This window comes from Crocuta crocuta, unplaced genomic scaffold (genome assembly GCF_008692635.1).
Source record: "Crocuta crocuta isolate KB4526 unplaced genomic scaffold, BGI_CrCroc_1.0 scaffold16, whole genome shotgun sequence".
In the NCBI taxonomy this organism is placed as follows: domain Eukaryota; kingdom Metazoa; phylum Chordata; class Mammalia; order Carnivora; family Hyaenidae; genus Crocuta; species Crocuta crocuta.
Genome location: NW_027531893.1, coordinates 9,704,661 through 9,723,610, shown reverse-complemented (window position 1 = coordinate 9,723,610; position 18,950 = coordinate 9,704,661). Strand labels below are relative to the sequence as shown.

Here is an 18,950-nt window from a genome sequence, read left to right as displayed (position 1 = left end):
ACTAAAAAAAAAAAAAAAAAAAAAAAAAAAACCAAAAAAACCCCACTTTGATGTCTGAAATGAGATGGAGCCAAGAAAGGGACAGATTCATCTGCAGGTACGGAGTGGGACCCACAGAGGAATCTGAATCTTCAATACCCACCGTGTGTGGTGCATAGAGCACACCAGACGCTAAATTTTGCTTGAAATGAAGAAGGAAAATGAAAAAGGAAGAGGCTCAGTACTGACAAGAGAGAAAGGCCCGGTGTGCACTGGGTGGTGCCTCGGGCTGGGTCCCGAGAACTCTGGGCACCTCCGTCAGCTTAGCTTGACCCCTGGACCTGAGACGTGCGTTATACACGGCTGCGGCCGCAGGGAGAGGACGTGAATGCACACCAACACCGGGCACACAGGCAAGGGAACAGGTGGGGGGGGGGCGGGGAGCCAGCCAGCCTCCTGTCACACCGTGCTGGGCCACCTCTGCCGCCTCCAGGGGGGCAGGCCAATTAAAGCTTGCTCAGGAGGGAGAAACAGAGACCTGCCGCAAGGGCAGAAGACAGACAGGAGGAATCCAACTTCAATGATGTCAAGTGAGACCAAGCCGGCTTCCCCAGTGGGGACGAACCCACACAGGGTGCGCAGCTGAGCCCGGAGCTCTCCCCGCCTCGCAGTCTCACAAGGCTCTCCTTCCCTGTCTCCATTCATTATTCACAACAGGAGCCGTTCTCCTGGAGAATTCTCAGGGCTGTAATCAAATCCCACTAAAAGTGGAAAAAGAAAAAAGAAGAAAAGAAAAAGAAAATGCGCCGGCATTCATTCACATCTTCTACCAGAGGGGGGAAAAAAAGAATAATGAGCAGAGTCCTAAAAATACTTACATTCAAAAAAAGAAAATGAAAAAACTTCAACCCCTAATCCCAAACTCATTCTTAAAATAAGCGACTTGGCTTCAAAGTCTAACATCACAAAAAGGTAGCCGTGGGAGCAAACGATGTCCCTACTGCTAACTGAAAACAACGATCCGGGCCACCCAGTCCTCCTAGGCTCCGGGCAGATGAAGTCCAGCTCAGCAGACACTCAGCAAGCACCTACTAGGGCACCGTAGCACGAGGCCCGGGGGCTTCAGACATGGCAGCAGGTGGGGCCCCTGCCGCACACCCCCCACCGAGCCACCCAGGGGAGCCAGGTTACTCCCACTTGCCAGAAGCGCCGACTGGGACTTCCAAATACAGCAAAGCCCGCGCTGCCCTCACGGCTCCGGTGCTGGAGGAGGGGGTCTCACCCACCGTCAGCAGAGAGCCGGGCCGAGCAGAGATGAATGCAGGGGAGCCTGAGCTTCCCACAACAGATGCCTCTCACTGAGGAAGAGAAGGCTCTGGAACTGAAGCTGGGCTTCACACTTCCTCCTTGCCTTCACCCTAGCTGTTGGACTCTGGGGATAAACAGAGCAGGCCTGAGACCATGACAAGGTCAAGCGTGCCCTGGGGACCACTGCCCAAATTGCCAGCTCTTCCCGGTCTTAAGGCCCTTAAATGACCGCTTTTCTCTCTCCTCCCTGTGTCCAGCACAACCTGCCCGCAGCAAAGGATCCAATGACAGTCAGAGCTCCCTCCGTGTGAATGGCTGTCACTGCCTCGAAGGACATTCAGACGGGAGACAAAAACATGGCCTGTAGCGGAGAGAAGGTGGGCTTGCGCGTCAAAGGTGCCAGGCAAAGTCTGGACTCCACCACTTCCTACCTGGGACTTTCATTCATTCATCCAGTTATTCACTCCATGAGCCACCCCACACAAACTCAGCACCTACTAACTGAATCAATGGGCCCCAAGGGAGCAGGGGACACAGACTCTGTTCTCCCGTGGCAGGGAAGACAGATACCGCTCAGTGACGGGTCCACATAAAATTACATTAAGAGAAGGGAGACAGGCACGTAAGCGTCATACGCCGCAGGGACAGCTGGCCTTATCGGGGGCATCGGCAAGCTTTCCTGAGGACGTGAGCAGCTGATACTGACGGTTTGTTACCTGAGCGTCCCTTCCAGGCTGAGGGAAGAGCAGGAGCTAAGGCCACGCAGAACGAGGAAGCAAGGGACGTGGAGCCCAAGACGAGCGACCAATGCGCTGGAGGCCCACGACTGTGGTATCCCGCAACGAGGTGGCAGGCGGGGCCGAAGCCCTCTGTACCTCCATTGTTATATTTATAAAAGAGGGTGACATTCTTCCCCCACTTGATTCACAGGCTTCTCTCCAAAATTAAGTGAGAATGAACACGAAGACCCGATGTGTGCCTGACCCAGTGTCAGAACTTGAAGCATCATGAGCTGGTGATGGATGCTGGCCCCCCAGACGGGTTTGCTCCAATGAGCTGAGGAGAGGGAGGATGGAAGAAGGTGGCGGTCCCCCCCAATGCCTTGGAAATCTTCCAAGGCAAGATTCCGGGGGGCTTTACCCGGTCGAGCTGAGCCCCCACAGACTGCCAGATAACCTTCTAATCCAAAAGTAGGATTTCACAAGAATGTTATGTGAACATTGTCACGGGAATAAAAATGAGAACTCAATAGGCATCAATAGGGGCCAGATTAAGGGAATGTGACATTGTTCTTTAAAAGATTGAGGTAGATCTACATGTAAAATTAAATTTAAAAAGTGCATTGTTAAATGGGGGTGGGGGAGTCATATACAGAGCAACGGATAGGGCAGGCAACTAGTTACTAAAGCACGTAGGAGTGTGCAGGTGAGTCCCCCTGGCGTCCCTCACCTCTGCAAAGACAAAGTCAACACTCAGGGCAGAAAAACGAGGGGCTGGTGATAAGAGGGAGATTCACTTTTCACTAAATGTTCTTATGCGACTTGACTTTTTAGCATGGGTATAACAAGACGTGTCAAGAGTCCAAAGGTTTTCAAGTTTCAATTGTTTAAAGAAAACCCCAGTCTTTCAAGGCAGACAGACCCACCACTTCTTGCCGTAGGGGCCTGGCTAAGTTACTTCCTATCCGAGCCTCAGCTGCTGCTTCTGCAAAATGGTATCATAATAGTAATTACCAGTAGGGTCAGTAAGGATTGAATGGAGTGCTAATACTTCAGAGGTATTTAAATTTGGAGCAGACATCAATTACTCAATAAATGTCACCTATTAAAATCAGAGTCGCTTGTTTCTATCAGCTGGTTAGTAGTTTTCATCATTCACACGGGGAATAATGCCCTGAAGGTGTGCTCTGAAAATGCATCTGTGGTGATGGGGCTGCCTATCTTTCCTTCAGCAGAAAGGACATCTAATGACTCCTGCAGGATCCAAACAAGCTACCCTAAGGAAGGGGAGCACTCCCGGGTCTGCACCTGCCATCAAGTACCCCTCCTGTACGGTGGACCCTGGAGTATGCCAGGACGTCTAGCACTGGGCAGGCATAACCCCACACCAGTTCCGCTCACACTCTGAAACACAGGTCAATGCCGGGAGTTCTCCATCCATTACTACAACCCCACTGTGCTTCCTCAGCTACCGGGTCACAGACGCAGCAGAATGAGAAGGCACATCGCCCAAGTCTTTAACATGGGGCACAGCTGGGAAGGACATGCAGAAGGACCCTTGGGACCTTGCTTGGAAGGAGGGCAATGGGTCACACAAGGGAAGCCCCCCTCACCGGTTCTGCTGAATTCCCCAGAGCTGATGGAGCAGAAGAAAGAAAACAGACTTTGTGATTAAATCTGAGTCTGAATCCAGCTCCACAACATACTGAGAGACTGAGGGACCGTCGTGAGCCTCAGTCAACCTATACAACACAGATGGAATCACCTGCCACAGAGGGTTCTTAGTGCACAACACATATTACTCAAATGCTTCCCTCGTAGGAAGTCATCTATCTCCCCAATGAAAGGACTCCACTGAGATCTTGTACAAATCTTAGACTTGCAGGGAGCTAGGGAAACAAACTCAGTCAGGGTCTGCACCATGGGGCTTGAAGCAAAGAGGGAACACACACATGCTGGTGTCATATGAACAAACGGGGTCTGCTGTGACGTAGTGCCTCCCCATACCAATGCTCAAGTGCACCCTGACCGGAAGTATGTAGCACCACCTGTGAGTGCGGCCCATCTCTTAAAACCTTACTGTCCTGCACTCGCCGCCTTCTGTGATGATGTGCAATGATACAAGGCCTAGGTGATGAGATCAAGTGCGATGGGGGACGCGGGCGCTGTGATGTAGCGTTAGGTTACCACTGACCTTCTCACGCTCATGAGGAGGGTCGTATGCTTTCAGACCATGAAAAGCGGACCACAGCTAGGTGGGGACCATCGTAAGTGGCCCCAAGTATCAAGAGAGCCACGGTTTAAAAATCTTGTACTAGATCTTTGTGAGGCAGTCCTCAAACCACAATACTGAATTAAAAACCAGCCACAACAAGGGGCAACGAGATTTACACAAATAACATCATGTAGGTAAAAGTTAAACAAAACCGAGACTGCTTACTGCTCTTTGAAATGTATGTATGTAGCAAAGTATAAAGTCAGGAAGGAGACGGTTATACACCCATTTCAGAGTATTGATTATGGGGTGTGGGGACATCAAGTGTTACAAAGGGGGGCTTCCAATGGAATTGCTTATCATCGCATTTATTCTACCCCCTCGCACCTGAAGAGAACCAAGTGTGGTGAAGGTTAATGCACACAGAACATCTGGATGGTGGGTACACGGAAGCTCACTCTTTCCCTCTCTGTACTCCTCTATACCCTTGACATTGCCAACAATGAGCAATCTCAAGAGGAGGGCTGTGGGCAGCAGAGGCTGGGCAGACAGACGGACAGAGAAGGCAGGAAGCAAGGCTGGGACCTTCCCACGTGGGAGCACTCACCGGCCCGCGCAGGTCGATGAGCTCCTGCCTCATCTGGGACACCAGGGCTTCCTTGGCCACCAGGGCCCTGTGCAGGCGCTCGTTGAACTCAATCAGCTCGCCGTGCATCTCCGCCACCTGCAACACACAACACCGAAGAGTGAGGCTCCGAGGGCAGACTCCCCCTCCTTCCCGTCACTTGTCAGCAAGGCACTGGGAGGTGGTTTGGGCTGGAGACAGAAGACCACTTCCCTATGAGTGGGGTAAATCCACCTGTAAGTTGAACGCGGCTTTGATTCGATTTTTAACACTACAGAATCAATGATCCACAGTTCGTGGTCAGGACGGTGCTGTATCACGTCGTTTGGGGCCTTGGGTTTTCTCCTTCATGGACACTTTTCTAACAAAGACTTTCTTGTTCATCTGCATTGTGCCTGCCACAGATTACCCTGCTGATGGCACAGCAAGACTGACCATTTCTGTTCCTCAGGAACTCGGTTCTAAAAACTGAGAAAACAGAACCAGAGCTCATTGTGAGGGCGACAGTGATGATGACAGACGTAAGTGCAATGGCACAACTACCCCTCGGCCACTGCTGAATCAATGCCAGGGAAATCCTTTCCATGTGCTGTTCACATCTTTGTTACACGGGCTCTTTAAGGCAGGTGTCGTCATTCCTCCCTTACAGAAGGGAAAGGCTGTCACAGAGTGCAAGGAGCTGGCTCAAGGTCATACTGCTAATGAAGGACTGACTCCAATACCCCGACTCTTGACCACTGGGCCACGTGCCACAATTCTACCACTTCCACGGTGCCCCACGTGCAGCCCACTCAATGGTGGCCGATGGGGAGCCCTCGAATGTTTGCAATTCAACACTGCTGGCTCATCCCAAAGAAACAGAACAGAGGCTGCCATAGGGTTGACATACAGAATCCACAAGAGACCTTTCCAGCTACTCGTTTACAAAGATACCCCCCCACCCTGTATGGTCAAAACAAAGTAATTTTTCTGATTACATGAGTAATCTTGAAGGGGCTTAAAATCAAATTCAACTATAACTTATTGAAACATTTTAGAGAAATGTGATGTCATCTTGCCATGCCCTTCAGGAACCTTCAAAGAAGAATCTTGCCAGTATCTCGAAGAGAATCCCTCTTTGAGGCACCTGGGGGGCTCAGTCAGTGAAGTGTCCAACTTCGGCTCAGGTCATGATCTCACAGTTTGTGGGTTCACCCCACACTGGGGTCTGCACTGGTGATGTGGAGCCTGCTTGGCATTTTCACTCTCCCTCTCTCTGCCCTCCCCCAACTTGCACCCTCTGTCTCTCTCAAAAATAAATGACAAAAAAAAGAGAATCCCTCGAGAACGCAGAGGTCAAGAGACCCTCACCCAACCCTGTCTCCCTGTTTTTCCCAAAAGAGAGCCCCTTCTACATACCACAGACTATAGCCAGGCAGCTAGTGTAAGTTAACACTAGTTAAGACAAAAATATTACCAGACCACTTGTAAGAAGTACTATATATAAAATATAAAACATACGGTCAGAATAAAGAAGGGATCTAGGGACACAGTTTGTGGGAAAAGAAAGGATCATTAACCTAAGTCCTGATACCTCAGGAGGAGTAAAGGAGAGCCCTCCTTTTTTTCCCCCCTGATATGTTGTCATATAAAAGGTAAAAGGCATAAAAGGAAATGCGCAAGATGTTAACATTAGTCAAGGGACAGATTTTCTTTCCATTATTTCTACTTTTCCTTACTTTTTAGTTTCCTGATCATGAACATGCTTCCATTTACCAGCAGGTATAATCACTTGGGCTCTTTAAAAGAATTAAAATTCTTGGCCTGAAACTAAAGGCAGCCGCGGTACAATTGACATGAAACGTACCGGGCTCCCAATCCAATCCTGAGGCTTCCCTGACTTGCCACGTGAACCCCGCTCTGTCCGTGGCGACCCCATCCCTCAGGTGCCCACCTCTCACAAACCAGGGCAGAACACAAGGCGAGAAGGGCAGGAAAGACACTGCAAGTACCATGCAATTAACAAGGGAGACTAAGTCACTGAGCCTCTAACCAGCCTCGTTTTTATACAGACCTAAAATTACTATTTCTCCATCGCCTTAGTCCTTTTATATTTAAAAAAAAAAAAAAAGCAGAAGATGATCTTGTCTTGGCCTTTCACAAACAAACACAGTGTCACTAGTAAGTGTGTGTGCGCAGATCCTCCACACAGAAATCACATAAATTCTCCATGAGCCTCCTCAGGCCTGAGAATCTGTAACCACACAGTTAGCAGGAAACACACCCCAGTGCCAGGATCACTGCTAAATACCTGCTAACGTGCCCCCACAACACTGAGCTTTACATAAATGCCACTGTCATTTCCCAAGCAAAGCAGGGCTTTTGCTTTGTTTTTGTTTTGCTTTGTTTTGCAGTGCAGCCGGAGTGTTAAAGCAATTTTCCATAAATGCATAAAACACTGAAACATCCCAGCTTGAATGGTATTTATCATGAGCTGTCAAAACCCTGGTTCTCTTTTGCAGCCCCAAGAGTGACTTGACCATGTCAGACAAAGCTTTCTTTTCACCAGGGAAGGGGCAGGGAGGAAGAAGAGGAAATCCGGTGGAACGGACGAGACAAAATTTTATGCACTCATTTCGAGTAGCCATGAAAACTACAAGGTTCACGGTTTCTCTGCCAGGCTCCGAAACGGAATTTCCGTATTAGAGATCCCCACATACGGCGCGGAGACTCACGGCGTTGGTCTTACATAAAGCAGGCCGAGCAGACTGTTCCGGGAGTGCCTCTTTCCATGTCTAATGTTATGAGAAACGGATTCAAGTCTCCCAGAATCTCAGGACCAAGGCGGAGATCGTAAACACAAAAGCGGGAAGCTTGAGCACTGCCGGCTGGAGTTTTTACGAGGCTCTGAAGGCACTTACAGGTCCCACTTGACCATTCCCGACTCTCAGCAGCCACAGAGGAATGGAGAACAGGGAACGGGGAGGGAGGGACATCAGCAGCTACCCTTCAAGTCCCTCCTCCACCAAGCAGACCCAGTGATCTTCCCAAAGCAACATCGGAGGCTGTCACCTGCTGTTTAAAAACTTCAATGCTTCCCACTGCCCTAAAGATAAATAAAACCCAAACACCGCTGATCTGGTGCCGGCCTCTCTCTCACCCCATCACTGGCCCTTCACCTTTGGCATCTAAAGAAGTCACTCAGACCTTCTACATCCCATAAACGTGCTGAGCTCGAGGAGGCCGCCCTGCAGATGGGGAGGAGAAAGGCACATTCAGCAAAGGAAACTACGGCTGCCAAGGCCCCGAAGTTGCTGGCAGTGGCGTGGGCACCTGAGACAGCCAGCCAAGGGCTCAGGTTCTGGCGCAAGACAAGCTAGGGCTCTATCACCTACAGCGTGCTCTGCTGCGCATCGCTTAACCATACCCACTACGCGGGGCCACTGCTGCAGCCATGAGCGGCCGCAATGGGTCTGGGCTGGGTGTGGTGTGCGCTCAGCGAAGGAGGGCCGGCCTTACAGGATGGGTGATGGCATGGACAGGAAGCAGAGGAAAAGGATGTCTGCAGAGGCCAGATGCAAGGTGGCCACACATGCCACAGCAAGGAGCTCAGCTATGGTGAGAGACTCCTTGCGCCCCATGGAGGAAATGTCACCAACAGAACTGCTCATCATGTGGCAGGCCCTATTCTAGCTGTGGTGGGGGGAGGCAGGCATGTCATGGGGTTCACACCCTACAAGTTAGACAAACTTAGAGCTCAGGGAGAGACAAGGGCTGGGGAAGAGGACGGGGTGTCAGGGAAGTCCTCCCCCAGAGAGAACAAAGACGGCAGGTAGACAGATTCACAAAGTCTAAGTCACAGGCGATTTGACAACACCTAACAAACCTTTAATGTCACTCACCTGGGACCTGGCAAACCTCTGGGAGTTACCCAGCCCCTCTACTTGACCCCATGCCCGAAGCACCAGTTTAGCTCCAAATGGCCAGAAACTACCTAAATGCTCAACCACAGGGATCAGTAAAATTAAGCAGGCTCACCTCCCATCTCCCACCTCCAGCCCTTGGCAGACATCACTAGCTGCTTGCCGCACTGCCTCCTCAAGAAAACACTGGGGCAGCCGTTACCAAGTGATCAGCACCTTGGCCTGTGGAAGACACCTGCCTGGCATCCCTGGCATAAGGGACGGGGTAACATGTCATCAAGAAGGTGACATTTGAGTTGGGCTTTGGAAGACGATGCCTTTGGAACTTCAGGAGACGAGCAATCCATTCCAGCTGGAGCATCAGAGAAGATTATTTCCAAAAATAATGTGGCTGTGAAAAAGCTTTTAAGTCTGTGAAAAATCCCAAGAATTATCATAATTACCTGCCAAATCATGAAAGAATTAAAAATTTTTTCAAAAATGCCTCTGGCATTTCCTTTGATATCAGAATGTTCTATCTAGTCACAGTCTCCCTCCCTCAGCCACCTAATTAGACTCTTCCCTGATTAACTAGACCATGACAACCCCCAAATTTTAACAGCCACTGAGGCTGTTCTGGTCACACAGCCCGAAGACCCCAGAAACATTCACTCAGAGGTGTCAGCATCATAAATTTTATCAAATGCACAAGTCGGTCTTTGGTCCCATGTACAGGGGCTGCAAGGGAAGGTTCAAGAACCTCTCTCTGAGAAGAGAACACTGCACCTGCACCTTAATAAAGACTAAGACCTTGCCGGTGCCCATCTGTCTTCATCTGCTTTTGAGCACCCACTGCATGCCAGGCCTTTTCCAGGCATCATATCCATCAGCCCACACGACCCTGGCCTGCATGCCTCCTGGAGGCTGAGCCTCGAGGCTCTGTGAGGCTGGGCTACAGAGCTAAGTGTCCGAGTCAGGAAGTGGCAGGGCAGGATGGCTCCCTGTCTGTGCTCTCTGCACTCCATCTTGAGCTATGCTAGAAAGCTGTGCCCCTCGTGGGTTAAGGAGAGGAATCTGCCCCACGGGGGGGGGGGGGGGCGGGGGAAGGGAAGCAGTGCCATGTGGGCCAGAGGCCCCCGAACTAAGCTGATTATTAGCCACTTGGAGGGTGTTTGAAAACTACAGATCTGGGGGCCTCCCCTTGGAAATTCTGAATCATTGGGGGTAGGAAGTCCAACAAAGTGCTTCTGGAAGGCCCCATGGGCCGTGAGAATCACGCAGTTCTGGGAGCCGCCCATGAGGTATCAACTGCAGTTGGGCTGGTCCTGACTTGTAGGAAACCTAGTTTTTCAGCTCCTATTTGCATGCAGTGATGTCACAGAAGCTTCTCCACTTGTCAGCTGTCCACTTCCAACTCCTCACGGAGGTGAACAAAGCCACAAGCCAGGGAATAAGTACCCTAGGGTGCCGGCTAACCACAGACAGCAGCAACTGGCAAGTGCAATGTGGCGGGTGGCACTCAGAAATGGCGGTTAGCCTGCGGCAGGCGCTGCCCTGAGGGGTCCGTGAACCGGGGTCAGGACACGGACGGTGGACTGCGGGCTGCCAGAGTGGGACAAGGGAAGAACTCAAGTTCACAGTAAAGATCTAAAAACAGTGAACACGATTTCGTATTGCAATGCAATCCAGGAATTCCAGTTTTTCGGAATTCCAGTTTTTCTGGGGTTTTTTTTTGGGAGGGGGGAGTGTACACAGGTGTCAGTCTGCAATGAATTGGAAGTTTAAAAAAACTGGCTCTGCCTTGCATTAATAATTATCAGAAACGGGGAGTTAATGATGAAAAATGAAAGCCAAATTATGATCACTTTTAGAGGATATTTGAATTCTTAAAAAAAAAAAAAAACAACAACTGGGGAGTCTGGGTGGCTCAGTTGGTTACAGGTCTCTTGATTTCAGCTCAGGTCATGATCTCACAGTTTCGTGTGTTTGAGACCCCCATCAGGCTCTGTGTGCTGACTGTGAGGAGCCTGCTTGGAATTTCCTTCTCCTCCTCTCTCTCAGCCGTTCTCTTGCTCTCATGGTCTGTCTCTCTCAAAATAAACTTAAAAAAACAAAGATAGAACCAATGCTATCAATATCTGTCACTATAAGATAGCTATACATCTTTAAATTTTATTTTAGAACAAGGGAGACAGAGAGAGAGAATTTCAAGCGCCCTCCGCGCCCACCTTGGAGCCTGATGCGCAGCTCGATCCCACGATCCTAGGATCATGACCTGAGCCGAAGTCAAGAGTAGGACAGTCAACTAAATGAGCCACTCAGGCGCCTCTGTGTTGTTTTCTTGCCCAGTATCAATCCGGGCTTGAAAACGAAGAACATGAGGAATGTTAACTGAAATAATGAGTATGCAGACCCAGCCCACGACACACGTCTTTGGGGAAATTATAGCTGCCATCACTTTCTCTGACCTGGGGTGTTGAACGTTTCCTACAGTTGCTGATCATACCCATTCTCCAGGCAAGGAAGGTGGGGCTCAAGGACTATGGAACAGTCTCAAGTCACAGAGCTCACGAGTGACAGCGGAGGTTTGAGCCCAGTAATGATGGCTCCACAGCCCGTAATGTGACTTTCCATCATGTGACCCTTCAGGCGGTTGATAAATTACTGACCAAGAGCCTGTGACCGTTTGGGGACAGGGGACGCTTAGGCTCAAGAAGGTGGAGAGCCCATGCAAGCGCATGCAGCTTACTCGTACCAGGGCCATGACTCTAGACCAGGTCTCCAGCTCCTCCACCGGCACCGCGAGACTCCGAGGGTGGGACACGAGAGCTACTTTGTACAGCGACCACGGGGAGGGCGTGTCAGGCTCACGGGGCGCTTCCTCTGCACTGCGGCTGCTCTACCCTCTGCCCAGGAAGCACCTCATCTGAAGCTGTGGCTCCCTGGGAGGTCACGCTCCTCCTTCTAGTGTTGTAGCTGAGGAAACTGAGGCACAGAGGCTAATAAGCACCTTGCCCATGGCTACACAGCAAGCCAGTCAAGTCAGAACCAAGATTCAAAGTTCTGAGTCCACCTTTGGGAGTCTCCACCCTGCCTCCCCCTCCGCCATGACCAGGACGCAAGCCGCAGTCTCCGCAGCACGGGGCTGCCAGGGGTGACGGACCTGGGCCAAGGACAGAGAGGGCCACCCGACGCAAGGGGCACCGGCACACTCACGCCCCCCTCGGGACAAGGCTCCGTCACACATGCGCGGTGCACACATTTATGGACATGCACTTGAGGACAAGGCACCATGTCTCTCACACACACACACACACACACACACACCACACACCCTCACACACCACATACATGCATACCACACACACTCACCACACACCACACTCACTCACCACACACACACCACACACACTCATACACACCACACACACACCACACACTACACACACACACACCACACACACACTCCACACACTCACACACACAAACCACACAGACACACACACCATACAGACAACACACCACACAGACACACACACTCCACACACACCACACACACACACCCCATCTGGGAAAAGGCACATCGACTCTACAGGGTGCAGCTGTCACCAGCTGGCCGACCTGCCCCCGCTGCCCTCTGCACCACCGGAGGCCCAGCCGCACACCATTTTACACCCACCCCGAGAGACACTCCAGGAAGGGAGAGAGCACCCAGAGGGAGTGGGAGCCTCTGCTACGGCAGACCCGCTGGGGAATTCGGGGTCCAAGGGAGGAGCCCCGAGAAGATTCTGGGAGCACCTTGGCTCCAGGGTAAGCCTTCTGCAAAGTGTTTGTTGCTTCATGTGAAGACCTTTTGGAAGCTGGTTTCTAAGGGACAATGTTGACATGAAGGCACTCCAAGGGGCAGTCAGATACGACTGCAGGGTGTTCAATGTCAGCATGGGACTCAGAAAAATAAGGGGTGTGGACGTCAAATCCAAGCTCTGCTTACTCGCTGCTGTGTGGCCCCCTGAGTAAACAGTTTCGCATCTCTCATTCTTGCATGCTACGTCCTTTGTCAGATGAGGACCCTGTCCCTTACTGCACAGGTTCGTCATGGGGAACGAAGCAAAGGGTTTGGTAGCTGCCCAGTGCCTACCCCGGTGAACGAGCTCTAGGTGATCCTAACGAGTACTTTCTGGGGTCAGACAGCGCTCCAGGGGCTTCATACATGAGCAGGTACAACCAGCCTGGGAAGTGTAGCTCTATGTCCATTTTACAGGTGAGGAAACCAGGTTCAGAAAGAGCAAGCAATGGTCTGCGAGAAGGGGTCTGTGAGCCCAGCCAGCACTCACGGTCCTGCGTCCCCTGCCTTCCTAGTCTCTCCAGTCTCCTCCTCCTTTCCAGGCCACCTTTTGCTTTGCTTCTGCTGGGGGGAAGGGCGCAGAGCCCAGGACCTGTTCTCCCTCCCCCGCCACGAGGCAGCAGCTCTGCTACGGCGACACTGGCCCTGCATGACAGCACATCACAAAGCTGGCAAGAGACATGCTCAGCCGACGCCTGGGAGGCAGACCCGCCCTCAAGTGCCACTGAGGCAGGGCCGAGTGGGCTCTGTCTGCAAAGTCGTCGAGGTAAGTACTGACTTGTGAGGAAACCCTAGTGCTGAGCTTAGGCTGAAACAGCTGCCTTCATCTCCGGAGGGAGCCCCTGTGCGCCGGGAAGGCCAAGCTTGCGGGACGTAGTACTGGAAAACATTTGGCCGGGATTACTATTTAATGGGGGCGGGGGGAGAAACACCCAGAACTAACAACAGCTCCATTAAGAACAGGATGTCGCTGAGGAGGAGGGGTTTAGGTAACGTGACAGCCCCGCCACGGAGCTGCTGGGTCCGGGCCCGAACGCTGGTCCTCGCTCCACCTTTCCAAGAACACACAAAGGAAGCCGCGGCACAAGTTCACACGGGCAGCAGCTGCTCGCAGCCCAGAAAGCACCTCTGCCTTCCGGCCTCTGCTAAGGGCCCTTCAGGAGCAAGTGCGGAATGGGAGCCGCTAGAAACCGCGGTAACACAGTAGCTGCCAACACCTTCGCAGCGGTGGTGACTCACACGAGCGATGACTGGAGGGAAGGCAGGGCCCCAGGAAACCGCGAGCCCCGGCCCCGCTGCCCACCGTGCGCACCCGGGACAGGGGCAGGCGCAGGCGCACCATGCAGCCGCAAGGCGCTGGAGCCGGTCCCGTCGTCTGTGCTGCCGGGGCACCAGCGCAGAGGCTGCCTGGCAGGGTGTTCAGGGCGTGCACCCGGAGCCAGAAGGCTTCCCCCCTTTCGGGCAGAGGCTTCGGCCAAGTCGCTTTTCCCTCCCCGGGCCTCAGTTTCTCATCCATAAAGTGACGTTGGTGACCGTGGTAAATGTCACAGGGCTTTTCTGACATTTAAAGGATTTAACACATGAGGAGTGCTTAGCCTAGAGCTCGGCGTGTGCTAAGTAGTCCATACTGCTAGCCATTATTTGCTATTAACCGGGTGCCAACAAAAGCAGCCATGGCACAGGCCTGTACGGCCCACAGCTTGAACCCCTCCTGGATCTGCTCCCTCTGCTCCAACCAGTCCCCCCCAGCCTTGGATCACAAGCACCCTCATACCCAACCTGGACGAACACGGCAGCCCCGGCCACCCGTCTCGTTCCCCGTCCCGCCCCCCAAGCTGGTGCTCATACAGTCCCTGTAAAACCCACACTGGGTCACAGCCCTCTCTGCTAGCACCTGTCAACCAAGAGCACATGGAGAAGGGGGTCCAGGAGGGTCGGCAGGCAACAAGGCTGGCCTTAGAGAAGGCGCTGGGTGGGAGTGCGACGGGCACAGGGAGATGCGTTATGCCATTCTGTCTGCACTGAAATTTCTCCAAGGCTCCAAATGTAACAATAGCTTTCAACGGCATCCCATTGATTTCCCTGGCATAGCATACAAGCGAGAGAAGGAACGGCGAGGTGGGAAGGGGAGGGGAGCAGAGATGGGCACTGACCAAACCAGACTACGTGCTCCCCCTCCAATAATCCTATCTACCCTTCAAAACTTAACTCAAATCTCTGTTTATCTCCTTTCCCCACTCCTCTGATGCATCATCCATTGTCTCCACAAATGATTCATCAACGGGAAACGGGAGCAACAGCAGCTACTGTTTTCTGAACACTTAATACAGATCAAGCATCAGCTGGGGCAGAGATAAAAGATCTTTTGCACAAGGAAGAAAAAAGGTGTGTATTCTGAGTAGCTACAGTCTCATGAAGCCTGAGCTCAGTGAGTGGGGTATGGGCTATATACAGCTCTTACTAGTACCTGAGCACATGCCCTTGTGCAGTAAACAACCTGTACAACTGTACCCAGGGGCCTTAGACATTCTTCCAGGTGCTACTGTTGCTCCTGTTTCACAGGGCGGGGGGATAGGTTATGGTTCCCCCATAATCACAAGGTGGTTTTGCAATAGCCAACACCCGGATTGACACACTCTTTGTTACACAAAACGCCCACAGAAGGAAGCGCAGCAATGCCGTGGCCAGCCCTCGTGCACCCAGCAGACAATGCTGTCTCCCACACAATTCACAATCCCTGCATGGAGCACAGGATCTCCCCCAGGCCCACACATCTTACTTGGATCACTGCCAAGTGACAGTGACAAGTGACCCAGGCACTCCCAGGGCTTATTTTTGCTGGATTATGGGAGGGTCAATGGTACAGAAGAGGACGCAGTCTCCTTTCTGTTAACACAGGAGATAAAACAGTCCACCTGGCATCCCACAACGGTTGCACTTATAACCCATTACGGGCACAAAACACTGTGGAAACGGGTCAAGAATGCCTTGACACAGCTTCACTGGCCTGTCCTTTCCAAGTACAGCTGCTACAGGGCGGCTGGCGGAGGACGGCTAATGGTCGCGCGGCCCCGGGGTGGGCAGGCAGCTCCCCGCACAGGACGCCTTGTCCGCCCGCCCGGAGAGCAGGCATGGGAGGCAGGGGTGGAGGGCGGGGGACCCGCGTCACAGAGAGCTCGCAGGGAGCAGGGACGGAGCCCTTGGCCTCACCCGCGTCAGCTGGCGCTCAGGCAGCCGGCAAGGCACGGCCACAGCACGCTCCCTCTCTGGAGAGGCCTGAAAAGCTCGGGCTCCTCCGTTCAGGAAGTTTCTGTGGAGGGCCTGCCAGCCCCCAGGCGCCGTCCCTGGACCGCGGACACGGCAGCCGGCACGAGAGACAAAATGCTGCCTGGCGGTGGCCACCTTCTAGCTGCCGTCTCCACGGCACAGACGGGGAGCCGGAGGTTGGGTCCTGGTCCAGGCTGGTCCACACATCACTTGGAATCCAATACCAGAGTCCACGCTGCCAGCTACCGCGCTACAGTCTCTTGGGCATCTTACAGAGCTACGCCTGAGGCCAGACACCCTCCCTGCACACTTCCGGAACTCCCTCTTCGTTTGCCTACTTGCCTACTGGCTGGTGTGCCAAGCACTGTCCTAGGTGCCCCGCATCAGTGGTGGCCCTCAGGGAGCCCCGGTGTCCGTGGGATTCAGACCCTGAGAGTCCCCACACCGTGTGGACAGTGGGGTGGGGGAACGTGGGGGCCGGAGCTTACACCACACGGAAGCCTGCAGGGCAAGAAGCATCCTGAGCAAGATGAAACCCAGCCGCCCCCATCCCCAAGTGCCTGTGCTCTGAGCTCCGTCTCCCCGGCTGCGAGGTGGGGCCCTGTCACAGAGAGCCGCAGGGCTGCTGGGTCAAGAGCAGCCTTCCCAGCCCCCAGGCCAGCACAGGTCGGGGCTGAGCACAGGACAGCTGCTGCTGACTCCGCAGGACCGGCCGCCGGAACCCGGCAAGTTATGTACTATCAGGTATGCAACACCTGCTCCCTGATCCAGAGGTTTCCTCAAAATATATTTCACCCTGGAGTGTTGCTTTAGCATTTATTGTGCAGGGTGCCAGAAAGCGCAGAATTTCATATAAAGATGTAAATTCTCAAATTATATGGCTCTTTGTCATAATCCAACATCTTCTAGCAATGAAGGGAGTCCAGCCTGCATTCTTAATCATGCTCCTTGAGAAGGCCTGCAGGGACCTCCTGAATATTTCAAACATGGATATGTGTACTATGCCCAAGTTTCAAAAGAAAGACGGTAAATGAAAAACATTAAATTTTATGAGCATCCAAAAAATGCTTTTTCCCCCTGGAGAGTCCCCTTCTCATACCACACAGCACTCGCCTGGAGCTGAGAGACGCCTCCTTCAGGTAATGAGCGCCCAGCTTCTCCCTGCATGGAGAAACCAAGTCATCACCCAGCGGTGAGCTGGGGCCACAAACACCTGTACAGAAGGAAGGTTGTGCTCAAGTGTAAGTGGGCAGTGTAGGCTAGTGGCCTGGAGGATGAACTTGGACCTGGAAGGCCAGGGTTCAAACCCCTGTCTGCCAGGGGCTTGGTGGATGACCTTGGACAAATCATTCAGCCTCTCTGGGTGTCAGTTTCTGCATCTACAAGATGGCGGCCACAGAAGCACGTAAGGCATCGGGTTGCTGTTAGGATTAAAAGATTCCATACACAACGAGGGCTCAATAAACAACCAGGCAGTAGGATTCAGATTCTCACAGCTTCTGGTCACACACAGAAACGTGTGCACCAGTAAGATTTCTTTACACTCTGTGGTCCTCACAATGGAAAGACAGGATAGGATGGTTTAGAAAGCAAGCCAACACACAACATGGAATTTCAGGGCAGACAAAATGGGTTTGAATCTGTAGCCATGACTAGCCTGCCCACTGTGTCCCATGAACACGAGGAGATACGATTTCCTTACAGCTCTGACCATTTCTACATCTCACTGTTGAGACCATACCTAGCGAGACCAAGCCTACCGAGCAGGAGACGTCGTTAAGAGGTGGGCCTTTGGGAGCTGACCGGTCACGAGGACGGAGCCCCACGGATGGGATTAGGGCCTGTCTTCGACTGTTCAGGCTGCTAGAACAGTATTAGGGTAAATTACAAAATATGTACATATATATATTTCTCAGCTGTCCCAGAGGCTGGAAGCCCCAGAGCAGGGTGACAGTGGGGTTGGGCTGGGGTTGGGATCTGGTGATGGCCCTTCTCCAGGCAGCAGGCTGCTGCTCTTTGTTGTGTGTTCATAAGATGGAACTCACAAGCCAGGGGCTCATGGGCTTCTTTCATCGAGGCCTAAGCTCCCTGCTGAGGTCTCCGTCCCTCTGCTCCAACGAGCCCCGTACACCCCACCTCCGCAGACCACCCCCATGGGCACTGGGCTCTGTGCAGGGGGCGCAGACGTTCAGATCACAGCAGGGGCTGCTGCCCGCCCCCACCACGGAGGGTACAGGAAGGTGCAGGAGGTGGGCCCCACCAAGACGTGGACCTGCTCGAGCCCTGATCTGGGACTGTCCAGCCCCCAAGGTCTGCTGCCCCCGCTATGGCAGCATTTCAGCAGCCTTCCCAGACCCGGGCACCTCACTCCCGCAAAGAGGACAGTCTCACGAGTGGTGGGAACCACACGCCTCAGGCCGTGGCCCAACTTACCAGCTTGCCCTGGCTCCGCCCATGGTGCTGGGACCATCGGGCACCACGCCAGCTCCCTGAATCACCCGTGGGCATGTGAAGGTAGCCCCCCTCTTCCTTCCCGGATCCTAACTCACCACGCCCTGACACCAGGGTCTCCCAGTCCCTCTGCTGCGCCCTGCCATCTCAGAGTCTCCCTCGGGCTTCCTTGTTCTTCCTTCTCATCGCTGAGACCCCAGCCCAAAAGTCACCTCCTTGGTGTGGGGTTCCCCGACCACCTGGCTGCAGGGGCTCTTCCTAACAAAATGGGGTTTGTTCACCTCCTGCCTACATGTCATCCTGTCCCCTTAAGTGTGACCCAGACCCAGGAATGACTTCTGAACAGATAATGGCAGAAGTTCTGTGAAGCCACTGCTAAGGTAAGTTACAGAAGACTCAGCCCCGTCTTACTCTTGCCTTCTCCACCCCCTGGGGCTCCCTGGGAGGAAGCCAGCTGCCACATGTGTGCCATCCAAAGGGGACACCCCCGTGACCACAAACGGAGGGCTGTCTGCGGCCCCTGGCCACTCAGGCCCAAGAGGAGCTGGCATGGGACAAGCTACTGACAGACTGGCACATTCACATGCCGGATGGCCAACCCTTCCACAAAGCAACAAAACACTCTTTAAATCCCTATGTGTGTGTGTCTTTTTTTTTTTTT

At 52.9% G+C, this 18,950-nt stretch overlaps 1 protein-coding gene across 1 annotated transcript in view; it reads right to left on the bottom strand.

Annotated features, from left to right (window-relative positions):
* The window catches only part of SNX29 (sorting nexin 29), a 469,938-nt gene that overhangs the window by 172,131 nt on the left and 278,857 nt on the right, over positions 1-18,950 (bottom strand). The window contains exon 17 of the mRNA XM_077773189.1: positions 4,829-4,945. Within this exon, the coding sequence (XP_077629315.1) occupies positions 4,829-4,945 (117 nt within the window). The remainder of the gene's footprint in view (positions 1-4,828; positions 4,946-18,950) is intronic.